Source organism: Hemibagrus wyckioides, linkage group LG17, assembly GCF_019097595.1.
Source record: "Hemibagrus wyckioides isolate EC202008001 linkage group LG17, SWU_Hwy_1.0, whole genome shotgun sequence".
Lineage (NCBI taxonomy): Eukaryota > Metazoa > Chordata > Actinopteri > Siluriformes > Bagridae > Hemibagrus > Hemibagrus wyckioides.
This window is the reverse complement of record NC_080726.1, coordinates 23,037,905-23,050,792: the sequence shown is the minus strand read 5'-3', so window position 1 is coordinate 23,050,792 and position 12,888 is coordinate 23,037,905. Positions and strand designations below refer to the sequence as shown.

The 12,888-nt window shown below is 38.6% G+C and overlaps 1 protein-coding gene across 1 annotated transcript; it reads right to left on the bottom strand.

Annotated features, from left to right (window-relative positions):
• Positions 1-4,802: 4,802 nt before the first annotated feature.
• si:dkey-4p15.5 (zona pellucida-like domain-containing protein 1) lies at positions 4,803-11,730 on the bottom strand. The gene is made up of 10 exons (XM_058413783.1): positions 11,405-11,730; positions 11,203-11,303; positions 10,307-10,533; positions 9,543-9,724; positions 9,392-9,464; positions 9,186-9,283; positions 8,988-9,068; positions 8,731-8,902; positions 5,259-5,358; positions 4,803-5,045 (listed from the first exon to the last, which is right to left on the bottom strand). Exons 1-10 carry the CDS (start codon positions 11,677-11,679, stop codon positions 4,912-4,914), a joined length of 1,443 nt encoding a protein of 480 aa, XP_058269766.1. The 5' UTR covers positions 11,680-11,730; the 3' UTR covers positions 4,803-4,911.
• Between the last annotated feature and the right edge of the window lie 1,158 nt (positions 11,731-12,888).

Here is a 12,888-nt window from a genome sequence, read left to right as displayed (position 1 = left end):
TATTGATTGTAATCTACATTTCCACCACTAGGTGGTAAAAAGTTTCCAGGTTTTCAGGAGGTCTGTCTGATGCAACTGTACGAGTTTCTCATTTGCACAACTGCAAGGTCAATATTTGGAAGTGTGTTTACAAATTAGTAACAACAAGGACTAGACTTGTTGTCTGTGGAGGCATTCTTTCACACGGGACGGCACATTGTATTGTTTAGCTTATGGTCAATTTGGTTGCTAACTTCATAATAGAATTGCATCACAATTGTAACTTATGCCGCACACATACACCGATCATGCATAACATTATGACCACCTGCCTAATATTGTGTTGGTGCTGCCAAATCCGTCATGCACTGTGTATTCTGACACCTTTCTATCAGAACCAGCATTAACTTCTTCAGCAATTTGAAGTTGCTGTAGTTTGAAGTTGCTTGAAGTAGCTCGTCTGTTGGATCGGATCACACGGGCCAGCCTTCGCTCCCCACATGCATCAATGATCCTTGGCCACCCATGACCCTGTCGCCGGTTCACCACTGTTCCTCGCACCACTTTTGATAAAAACTGACCACTGGTTTGAGGATGTTACCCTGAGGAGAGTTTGATGCTAATATCAATCCTCTTGCAGAATCCCTGCCAGACCCAGGGAGTGGACTGGATGCCTCGGTGAAATACGTTGTCCTTGAGGAGGCTTTATGACTGTGGACTGTTTAGTGAGGTCGCACATGTTGACAGGATTTTATGAATTGATCCATATTGGTGAGTATGGTGGTATGACCTTGAGAACTGGGCTTTGTGGAACCAAGGCCTCTATGGTATGGGGAGTAGTTGTGACCCAGTGTCAAGTCTCAGGGTTCAGGGTTTATGTACATACAGAACAAGCATTAACCTATCTTTCAACAGTTTTCCTTGGGTGCCCTCAACTGAGAGGTCTGGTTCCGCCCCATCACTTCCTCTCAAATGCTGGGTACTTCAACATGCATGTCTAGGCATTCAGGAGGTGGAGACTCATCCTACTGAGCCCGCATGATGAATTCCCAGACACAATCTCTCTCTCTCTCTCTCTCTCACACACACACACATTTTCAAACTCAATTTCACACACACACACACACTATCATACCCTTGCACACATACAACTAAGACTACACATACAACTAACTACTCTCACACACACTACTATACCCTTGCACACATACAACTATACTCACACTATTACACTATTGTACTATTATTCTGGTTGATGTATGGTATTATTCTCTATTGTATAAGCCATCAAGTTATCTGTGTTGGAGAATGACATAATGTGTGTGTGAGTGCGACTGTGAAGGTAAGAGGATATAGTAGTGTGTGTGTGTGTATAGTTATTTGTGTGCAAGTGTATGACAGTGTTTGTGTGTGTGTGGGAGTATAGTTGTCTGCGTGCAAGGCTACAGTAGTGTGTGTGTGTAGTTGTTTGTGTGCAAGGGTATAATAGTGTGTGTGAGAGAAAGTATGTATTGCACTGCATGAAAAGTGTGATTTTCGTCAGTTAACGACACAGTAAATTGCCACAATTGTGACCTAAACAGCCTCTCATACAGAAGCCTTTATCACCACACATACATTACAGCACAGTGGAATTCTTTTCTTCACATATCCCAGCTGAGGAAGTTGTGGTCAGAGCACAGGGGCATCTATGATGCAGCACCCCTAGACCAGAGAGGATTAAGGATCTTACACAATTGCCCAACAGTTCCAATGAACAACCCAGAGCCTTAACCACTTGAGCTACCATAGAATATAAGGGTCAGAGCAGGCAAAATGTCTGTCTAAAACACAATGTATGAAAATCAACACCGAGACTACAGGCCGAGATCAAAATGCATCAAAACCAACCGGTAAGCGAAATGCATCAGGGCAAAAAAAAAAAAAAAAAACAAGGCTCAGAACTTATTAGACAGATGAGGCAAACTGTAAGACTTCGTAAAGTGTTAGTGTCCATGTGCTATATGTATACCATGCAGTAGAATAGGAATTTGAAATGACAAACAAAGAAGAGGTTAAAAATGTGCATGAGGGCACCCCCTGGCGGTCAATTTCCAGTGATTATAAAATATATTTATCCAGTGATAGAATTAAAAAATAATAAAACAGCCATGTTACATTTGTCCAAACATGACATATTCATGTCCTAAAACAGCTGAATCAAAATAATCTCCTAATCTCGGTCTGGTCGAAATAATCTTATCGACTGTAATGAACAATTACTGGAACAGTTTGTATTAAAAAATTTCTCATTGATCAGAAAAAGTGATTAGACATGATCAGTATTTTTTCATTCCTTGAACAAAATAGGTTGGATCTAATAAATATATGAAATATACCGTGTGATGAGACCAAGATTGAGATACTTTTTTATTTAATATTTGGACCAACTTCAAAGTGCTATATGAGGTGCAAACTTAATGCATGCCATAACTGAATTGACACCATCCTGATGTTGAAAAACACTGATCAGGGATAACACCTGCCTAATATTTTGTTGGTCCCCCTTTTGCTGACCCGTCATGCACTGTGTATTCTGACACCTTTCTATCAGAACCAGCATTAACTTCTTCAGCAATTTGAGCAACAGTAGCTCGTCTGTTGGATCGGATCACACGGGCCAGCCTTCACTCCCCACATGCATCATTGAGCCTCAGCCACCCATGACCCCGTCGCCGGTTCACCACAATTCCTTCCTTGGACCACTTTTGATAGATACTGACCACTGCAGAGCGGGAACACCCCACAAGAGCTGCAGTTTTGGAGATGCTCTGATCCAGTGGTCTAGCCATCACAATCTGGTCCTTCGTCAAACTCACTCAAATCCTTACGCTTGTCCATTTTTTCCTGCTTCTAACCCATCAACTTTGAGGACAAAATGTTGACTTGCTGCCTAATATATCCCACCCACTAACAGGTGCCATGATGAGGAGATCATCAGTGTTATTTATTTCACCTCTCACTGCTCACAATGTTATACCTGATCGTATGTTGGCAGTAGCATTTTGTTCTGGTGACTCAGAGAACTTGTGCTTCTTGTCCAAATTGAAGAAAGAATGGATGGAGCAAAGGGGAACATTACAAGACAAGTGGCTAAAATCAAAAAAGTAAATGGTCTGCAGTGGCTGATTTAAAATATAGATCTGAATCCCTACGAAAATATGTGGCATTGATTGAAAATTGCTTTCAACAAAACATCCAACAGACTTCAAGGAAATGAAGCAAATCTGCTAGAATGAATTGGTGAAAATCACTCCCAAACTGTGTGAAAGCTGGTAGAAAATTAACCACCAGACTTGTTCTGAGTTGTTGATTGGAAGGTCAGGGTTCAAGCCCCAGCACTGCCAAGCTGCCACTTTTGGGCCCTTAACCCTCTTTGTTCTGGTGGTGCCACATCATAGCTGACCCATCCAGTTGTAGACTTGTCAAGGACACGTCACCTACCAGGAATATACAATGGTGCTAAGACACCCTGAACTCTCTGGAGAGTGCCGTTTGCACCCAAAAATAGACAACCAGGTCCCTGGAATGTTTGGCAAGGCTCAGGTAGACCTCTTTGCTAATGTCAAATCAACAAACTGCCAATTGTGCTTCTCTTTGGAAGAACTGGACAGTCCACTCCCACCAGATGTCCAGTCACAGGTGTAATATACTACATGGCAGTGTTTAAGGCTATAGGTTGTTGATTGGAAGGTCAGGGTTCAAGCCCCATCACTGCAAAGCTTGCCACTGATGAGCAATTGAGCAAGGCCCTTTGGAAGAACTGGACAGTCCACTCCCACCAGCTGTCCAATCACAGGTGTAATATACTACACTATGGCAGTGTTTAAGACTCTAGGTTATTGATTGGAAGGTCAGGGTTCAAGCCACATCACTGCCAAGCAGCCACTTTTGGGCCCTTAACCGTCTCTGCTTCGGTGGTGCTACATCATAGCTGCCCTATCCTGTTGTAGACTTGTCGAGGACACGTCACCTACCAGGAATATACAATGGTGCTAAGACACCCTGAACTCTCTGGAGAGTGCCGTTTGCACCCAAAAATAGAATCCCAGTGCCCTGAAATGTTTGGCAAAGCTCAGTTAGACCTCTTTGCTAATGTCAAATTAGCACACTGCCAATTCTGCTTCTCTTTTTAAAAACTGGACAGTCCATTCACATCAGATGTCAGTGTTTAAGGCTCTAGGTTGCTGATTGGAAGGGTTCAAGCCCTAGCACTGCCAAGCTTGCCACTGTTGGGCATTTAAACAAGTTGGGCAACCCTCTCTGATCCAGGGGCACTGCATTATAGCTATCCCTGCGCTCTGACCCCAACTTCCTCAGCTGGGATATGTGAAGAAAAGAATTCTGTGCTGTAACGTATGTGTGGTGATAATAAAGGCTTTTTCTTCTTCTTGTTCTATTGCAGCAAGAATCGGTTCCACAAAGTGGAACTAGCCTGAAGTAGTTAAATATCTAATCTTATGACAAATTTAGCTCTTATGACAAGTTTGGAAAAATCACTGTAGGTGACTTTTATATTTCAGCTGAAACTGGAATCTGATTTTTAAGAGGTTTCTAAATATCACATATAAATAAAAAATATACTGAACATTTCTTTTGTTTTGCTTTTTAAGATTTCTTCCATTAGACACATAGATTTCCACAAATGGTGTCAATAAAAGCGTATAAAGGTAGATAAAACAGAGTCACAGGTCTGAAAATAATTTTTGCAAAATATTTTAATTTCATATTAAATTATATACTTTTCCACACAGGAAAATAATAATGCAAATAATGCACATAAATTATATCCAGTATACATTTTGGAAAAAAAATAAAGGTGTGTGTCTGTTACAAAAACATATTGTTTCATAAAGTAGCTTTGATGCCTGGTCTGAAGAAACATTAAAATGGTCACCTAACAAAAAATGTATGTCTCCTATAGATCAAAATCTGTACCACTAATCCAGTACAGCAGACACTCAGCAAGCATGTGAGTATGACCACTCCTGTAACACAGTCTGTACACTTGGAGAGTGTTGAAACAGCTGTGGAAAATAAAAGATTATTGCAATAAAGAAAATGCTTGGGGATTTCATATTGAAGTCATATTGTTCATATGTGGAATTATTGTTTTGAATTGATGATGCCTGTGGTCCAATTTAAGAAAGATTAAAAGTATCATGGACATCAAGCTGAACTCCTGGTTTGTTCTAAACTGATCAGATTTAAGAATAAACATCGTTTGTTGTCATACTCACCACTGTCAGTTCTGGTCTTGATTGGGCCTGAAGAAACCGTTTCCACATTGCTCAGGTATTGACTCAGTTGGAGTGACCTTCTTATTTTCTTTATACACTTCTGCACAAAAACAGGTTGCAGACAGTCTGTGAGTTCAAATTTCACTTGGTTTACAAAACTTTCTATCTGGACATCAAGTACTTCACTTCGATTTATTCAGAGCTGTTTCTGCTCAGATTTCATGAACCACAAAACACTTCACTCCATACGTAGGTATAGTAATAGGTATATATAACAGTATATATATATATATATATATATATATATATATATATATATATATATATATATATATATATATATATATATATATAAACATCACATTACCACACACTCACAATTGTTCCATAAAATACTTCATAGAACACGCTTCCTGAAATACACCATATGGCCAAAAGCATGTGGACATCTCACTATCACATCCATACAGTATGTGTTTCTTCCTCACACTGTTAGACACACACAATTATCTAGAATGTCTTTGTATGCTTTAACAGTAAGATTTATTTTAACTGGAACTAAAGGGCCTTGCCCAAATCTGCTCCAGCAGGCCACTATTCTTGTGCACAAAGACATGGTTTCCAAGGTTGGCGTGGAGTGGCCTTGAGAGACCTGACCTTCAACCACACTGAAAACCTAATTAACTGGAACTAAAGTGCCTAGCCCAAATCATCTCCAGCAGGCCACTGTTCTTGTGCACAGTTAGTGAGTGTGAGTGGCCTTGAGAGTCCTGACCTTTAACCACACCGAAAACCTAATTAACTGGAACACCAACTGCAAACCATGCCAACATTAGTTGGCATGGTTCGTGATGATGCTTTGTCTTCTATACGGAAACATCATATGGACACTGGATCATTAGTATGGTCAGGTACCATACTAATGATCCAGTGTCCATATGATGTTTCCGTATAGAAGACGAAGCCTTTATTATCACCACATAAACATTACAGCACAGTGGAATACTTTTCTTCGCATATCCCAGCCGAGGAATTTGGGGTCAGAACACAAGGGAAAGTATGATGCAGCACAACTGGATGGGATTACACAAGGAGTTGTATGGTGGACCTGTATTGACCTGATAGTGCACCATATGCAATGCAAAACCCTTAAGCTCTCGAATATCATAAGTGTATCTGTAGTAAGTCCTTGGACGGGATAGGTCTGGACGTGCACTGGAGGTATGCCTACTTGTGATCTGGCAACGTAACTGAGGGATGAGGAGAACAGTGTATTGCAAATTCAAATCCTCAAGCCAGGAGTCTAAGAAATCATTTATAAGGGTGCAAGCTCATGTATGCAGTAGTGGGCAGGTGCCCATCCATGAGACATGCAGTTCGCTTACATTATATCTGAGTTTTACTTCAGCTTACATGGCAAGTCGAACAAATTTCACAAAAAGTCCAGACCCTACTGTCTGATGTAGTCTTTTAGGTGGACCTTTGTGTTTGATAGTAGTGAAAAATGAGCTTTAAGATACTGTGTATTTTCAGATATTTCTAAAGTTTTTTTATTGTTCTGTGTTGGCAGGGGCACCAGTGTTGGCCTACATAATGCCAATGCCAGCCAGTCGATGATGAAGTTTCTAAACCCTTCTAAGGAATAGTTTTTTAGGCACAGCTGGTATTGTTGAACAGTTGAATGGCTCTTGTCTGGTTTCCCTGTCCTTTTATCATTTCACCTCACATCACCCTTAATCAGTTATTTAGAGTCGGTTGTCTGGTAAGCGAACTCAGTGATGTGTATTATGTGTACTGTCTATGCAACCTTGGTATTTATTATTAGTGTCCAGTTTATACTTTGTTGCTTCTATCACTGGGAGGTGCCTCTAATAGACTATATTTAGTATTGGAAAATTTCTTATTGTTGGCAGTAGCTGCCTGCTTGCCTTGTCAGTGGTTACAGCTTGTTCCTGCTTGCTGCTTCTTCCAGCTATGACATGTCTTGTTTTTACACTGATTGTGAACAACAGTGAAGCTGGTAAACTTAACCTTATAGTTAACACTACACCTGATGCCCATCAATTAGTTGGGTTTATTGTATGATTGTGTGCATTAAGTATATTGTGTGGATATTTGGTTTGTGTGTGTGTTGTGTGTGTGTGTGTGGTTTTCTATTTTTTGGTTCATATGTATGAGTAAATGCCTCATCATCCTGCTCCTGCCTCAGCTTATTGCCTCTATTGATTATTCATCTATTGACTATTTATTATTCCTTAGATTTTTCTATTGATTATTGGTCATCATTAATTGCTGTAATTTCAATGACTTTTTTTTTCTAAGAGAAAGCATCCTGCATAACTTGGATCAACTGATTAAACAGGTGGAATTAGGTTCTTTCTTGGTTGGAATGAAAGCTGTGAGCCAGACCTGTGCTAGAGTTAGATAAGACTGGACATCCATGTCCACTAATTCCATAAACCAGCCTGGAGGCTGACCATGTTGTTATTTAAATGTAGACATTTACTTTGTTATTTGGCATAGGTCTGAACTCAATTCACGAATTTACATGCTTAAGAAAATATAAAAGGACTCGCAACCTGGACTAGGATTTCGGCCAAGAACAGACTAGGGACTGGTGGCACTGGTTTAGCTTCTTTTGAGGTATTTTACACCAAAAGCAGCATAGCACATTGCAACTTTGATGTCAGAGACATCAAACTATAGCTTGGGATGTGGTAACTTAGTGTTTAAGGAGTTGGATTACTGAACAGAAGGTTGTAAGATTGAATCCCAGGTCCACCGATCTGCCACTTCTGGGCCCCTGAGCAAGGCCCTTAACCCTCTATTGTTTAAACTGAGATAAACTGTAAGTCACTCTGGTTAAGAGCGTCTGCCAAATGTCAGAAATGCACCAAATAGTTTACATCGACCTGGAAGGAGTTAATAAATATCAGAAAGATTTACACCCTATGCTTAAAGGCAGCTTTACTTTTTATAAAGTTTCAATTTGATCAGATTCACGCGGTGCTGTCGCATGGCTATGACTACGACCTTGACTCTGGATTTCAGGGTTAAGATTTAAGACTTACTTGTTACTGGAAAAAGACATGACTTATTACCACCATGTATTTACATTCATACAAAATGCTGCCAAACAGAGACATTGAAAAAGATCTGATCTTCAAATTACAGATTTAAGAATTGAGCCTTTATAAACCACACATCATAATCTGTATAACAAAATTCACTGTAACCACTTTCCCATGCTATTAATGCTAAAAGCTCCTTAATAGCATTTCAAATGTAACTTTCAGAACTAACGCCCTTGGGGATTTGAACTCAAAACCCTCGGATCCCAAGCCTAGAAACATAACCACTAATTCGCCACTGTCCCAGTTAAATGAATAATGAATAAGACAACATGCAAAGCTCAGATATATCCAAGACTACAGAAAACAGCCACAGGGATTGAACATCTTAATATAGTTACCGGCAGCATGGAGGGACAGGTGGAATTCTCACAGAGTCGGGTGACACAGTGCAGGTAGAACGTGGAGAAGGTTTTGTTGTTGCGTTCCACAAAGTGAAAGGCCTCGAAGGAAAAGCGTGCTTCTTGGGATACTCCATTTAAATACACTACTGTCTGTCCATCGTGTCTGCACCTACAGTGAAATGTAACTACAATATTGTTATAAAAGTTTTTCCATTATGGTGTTTTTTTCCCCCCTTGATTTGTATTACACTCACCCAATAAAAAGATCGTAATAAATGGTGCTTGTTGGATAAGGGCTTGTGGTTGTAAAGCAGCGATCCAGCAGGATATTTAACCTTTGACAACAGAAAGAATTCAAAAGCAACACAAATGTTAACACTGTATCTTTAACGTGGGCAAAAAATTTTATTGAATCTGATCTAAAAAAAATATATATATATATATATGTATACCTGTTCGTTAGATTTGTTGCCTTGACCTGGACATATATCCGAGTTTTCAGCTGTAACCCTTTTTCAGGTATTTTTAGAGGTTGTGTATATTGTCGATTCTTAGCAATAAAAAATAATAATAATAAAAAACATTTATTTATTATTGCATCATGCTGCAGTCACGGGTCCCAATAAAGAATGCAGAATAAATCAATCAATAATCTTACAGTGAAGAGATTGATATGGAGTGCCTTGACAAAACTTCCTCTGTTCTCTCGAGCAGCTAGGTTCATGCCTGACCTGCAAACACACAACGCAATATTTCGACAGGACCATTATGGCAAAAATTTTGACTTATAACCATGAATCTGGACTCACATGCTAACTTCAGTGTCATTGATCAAATCCTCCAGCAGGTAACGGCAGGAGAATTGATAAATAAGGTTTTGGTGGTATGTGAAGGGGTCACTGACTGGTTCCCAAGAAACGATCCTTCCTGAAATGTTAATAGACTGAACTCTGGTGTCAGAGAACTGGACTGTGCCCACCTCATCTGTAAGCTAAAAAAGAAAGAAAGAAAAGACTTAAACACATCAACATGAGCTTTTTGAAGGGGTTCGAAACATTTCTCTAAAATAGAACCTTATTTACTGACCCAGAATTCCTTAATAAACATTAGAAAATTGCTAAGAACATTAGATTAAATGTATTATAGGCTTTATTGTATATTTTAGAACCAATTTTACCTTTAAATTGATGTAAGATAATAACCTAAGGTTAAATAAGGTTGCTTAGTAGTGAACTGGTTTAAACTGGAATTTCTGAGTCCACTTCAACACTGTTTTATTTATTCAATTCAATTCATTTGTTTAACACTTTTAACAGTGCACACTGACTCAAAGCAGCTTTACAGAAGTATAGAAACATAGGAAAAATGATTTAAAGTTTAAAATTAAGTTATTTAAGTTATTTATCTCCAACATTTATCCATAATGACCAAGCCTGAGGCGAAGGCGGTGAAGAAAAATCCTCCCTGAGATGATATGAGGAAGACACCTTGAGAGGAACCAGGCTCAGAAGGGACAGAAAATAATGGGAATGTTGATACTTAAGGGGAAAATGATTGTATTCACAGTTCCTACCTGAAGAGAATTGTCACAGAGGGAAATTTCCTCTGCAGAGATTGAGAAATTAAATCTCAGGACAGGGGTACTGGCTTTCAAATCCACAATTCCACGGCAGGCTGGAGTGTTAAATTTTCCATTGAGGGCTATAAGAGATTCATTATAGCCAGAGTAGTAAACTGGACACAGGAGGATGCTTAGATGGATATTATCAGTTCCACACATTACTGTGATGTCCTGGTCATCTGAGAAAAGGAAGGCAACTATATATAAATAATACAGTCCGAATGTCTGGAGAGTTTTCATCTCAGAGTTCTCAAAATTGATTTAAAAAAAATAAACGTCCAATTTCTCAAATTCCTTATAGAAAATTATACCAGTATGAATCACTAATGACTATTTTAATAATGTATGTACATTTATTATTATACACATGTACATATGGAGCCTGATATTTTAGTAGTTTTGAATACTTGGTTTGCAAAAAACATCTGTATGGTGGTGGGGTGGGGTGGGGGGGATACATCTGTATTCATAGCGTATGAATGAAATAAAATTTTGTAAACAGTTATTTTTATAATGAATATAATTCAAATGACCTGTTAACAGGATAAATATACTCTTATAAATATAAAATCTAAATATATATAAACACTGGACAGGATCTGTCACACAGGTTTAAGTGAGGATTTCAACGATAGAAAAATGTTTTGTTTTCTCAAATTATTACATAAAAATTGTTTCCTAGTAGTGACCCAGGGATTAGAACACAGGTGATAGAGGTGAACATGGTATTTATTACAATTCCCAGTGGCTAAGCGTATTAGACAGATGAAACAGAGTACAATTCCCAGTCGCTAATTTTATCCTCATGTAATTAAAATCATCTTCAAACAGCAATGTTTACAACTAACCTGCTGGTCGAAAGGTAGAGTGTTGTCTACATGTAGCAGAGCCTGTCTCACAGTGTACAGTCAGAGTGGTCACACACACCAGCAATGCTCGCCACATTATCCTGAAAAAAACACTGGTTTTTCATACCGGTCACCAGCTAATCAACTGGAACCAGACCAGACATGTTATGATTTTCATGATTATGAATGAACAGCGTCTTACCTTGTTAGTATAAAATCTCTCTGACATATGTCTGGTCGTTTCCTCCTTCCTTTAGAGCTGTTTGCCGTGTACCGAGTGAGCCTATTTATTTTAGCTCTGCCTTTGAGGTGTGAAGACACAAAGGCTAGTGCAACACGAAACCTTTCCCTAACGCAGGACCCATTCAGACGGGCTGAGAACATATTCGCATCCAATATTAGAGCAAAATCGAGAAAGATATATACTCTTAACCTGGTTTCCAGGGACAATAACATAGTAGTTTTAATGTTTATCATCGGAAAAAGTTCATTCGAAGTGCTATGTGTTGTTATTCCTCCAGGACATCTTTGTTCTGTCCTGGCTTCGCTCCTCTTTGTCTGTGTTTCCTTCTTAGGGCTCTGGATATTGCTGAAGCAACCTCTTGGCTTCCTTGTTCTTTTTCACCACGACATACACTGCTCTTTAATTGTGCACAATTGTATCATGATTCATTTAGCACTACTCTGAAATTAGTATCTGATCATAACTCCACAGAGTTCAACTGAAATGTTTTAATTCAATTCAATTTATTTGTATTGCGCCTTTTACAATGAACATTGTCTCAAAGCAGCTTTCCAAAAGAAGAGAAACAGAGAAAGGAGAGAGAAAAATTAAAAAAAAAATTTTTTTATTAATTTAAATTATTAAACTATTTTATCCCTATTTTATTTTATCCCTAATGAGAAGCCTGTGGCGATGGCGACAAGGAAAAACTCCCTGTGATGATATGAGGAAGAAACCTTGAGAGGAACCAGAGTCAGAAGGGAACCTCATCCTCATTTGGGTGACACTGGACACTAAATAATGTAACTGTAACTGATTGATGTCCTTTCTACAACAGCAATCAGTGGCCCATGAGGAACTATTAGATCAGTGAAGTTTCTGAGGTCATTATAGACACTAATATCAATATTCTAATCGTGTTTCGAGCTGATAGTAACACATAGGTTTAAATATTATTATGTAATATTATTTCGCCATTAGTGAAGGTTTTTTTTTTACATAATATTTAGCCATACAACACTTAAAAGGTATGTCAATCACACACACACACACACACACACACAAAACATTTGTAAGTGAACACTGGTGTTTTAGTGAAACACTGGTGTTTTATGGTTATGAGTTCTTGGTATTAAGCAAGATGAAGTTAGTGAAACTTTATGAGAGAACCATTTCTGCTTTAATTAAAATATAAATATGTTTGCAATCATGACATCTTCTCACTTTATATACTGTCCCATAATCTGTGGAGTTTATTTAATTATTTTCCGCTTGGCATTTTCTTGTAAATTAAATGTATTGAGTCATTATTTTATATCTGTACTTCTGAGGGTACTTGTGTGTATAAAAACATACTTGGCCAATAAACCTGATTCTGATCCTAATAAAACATCTGATCAACAATATATGGAATCTAAATATTGCTGTAACAAATGTCTCACACACCTTCAACAAGTTCACAC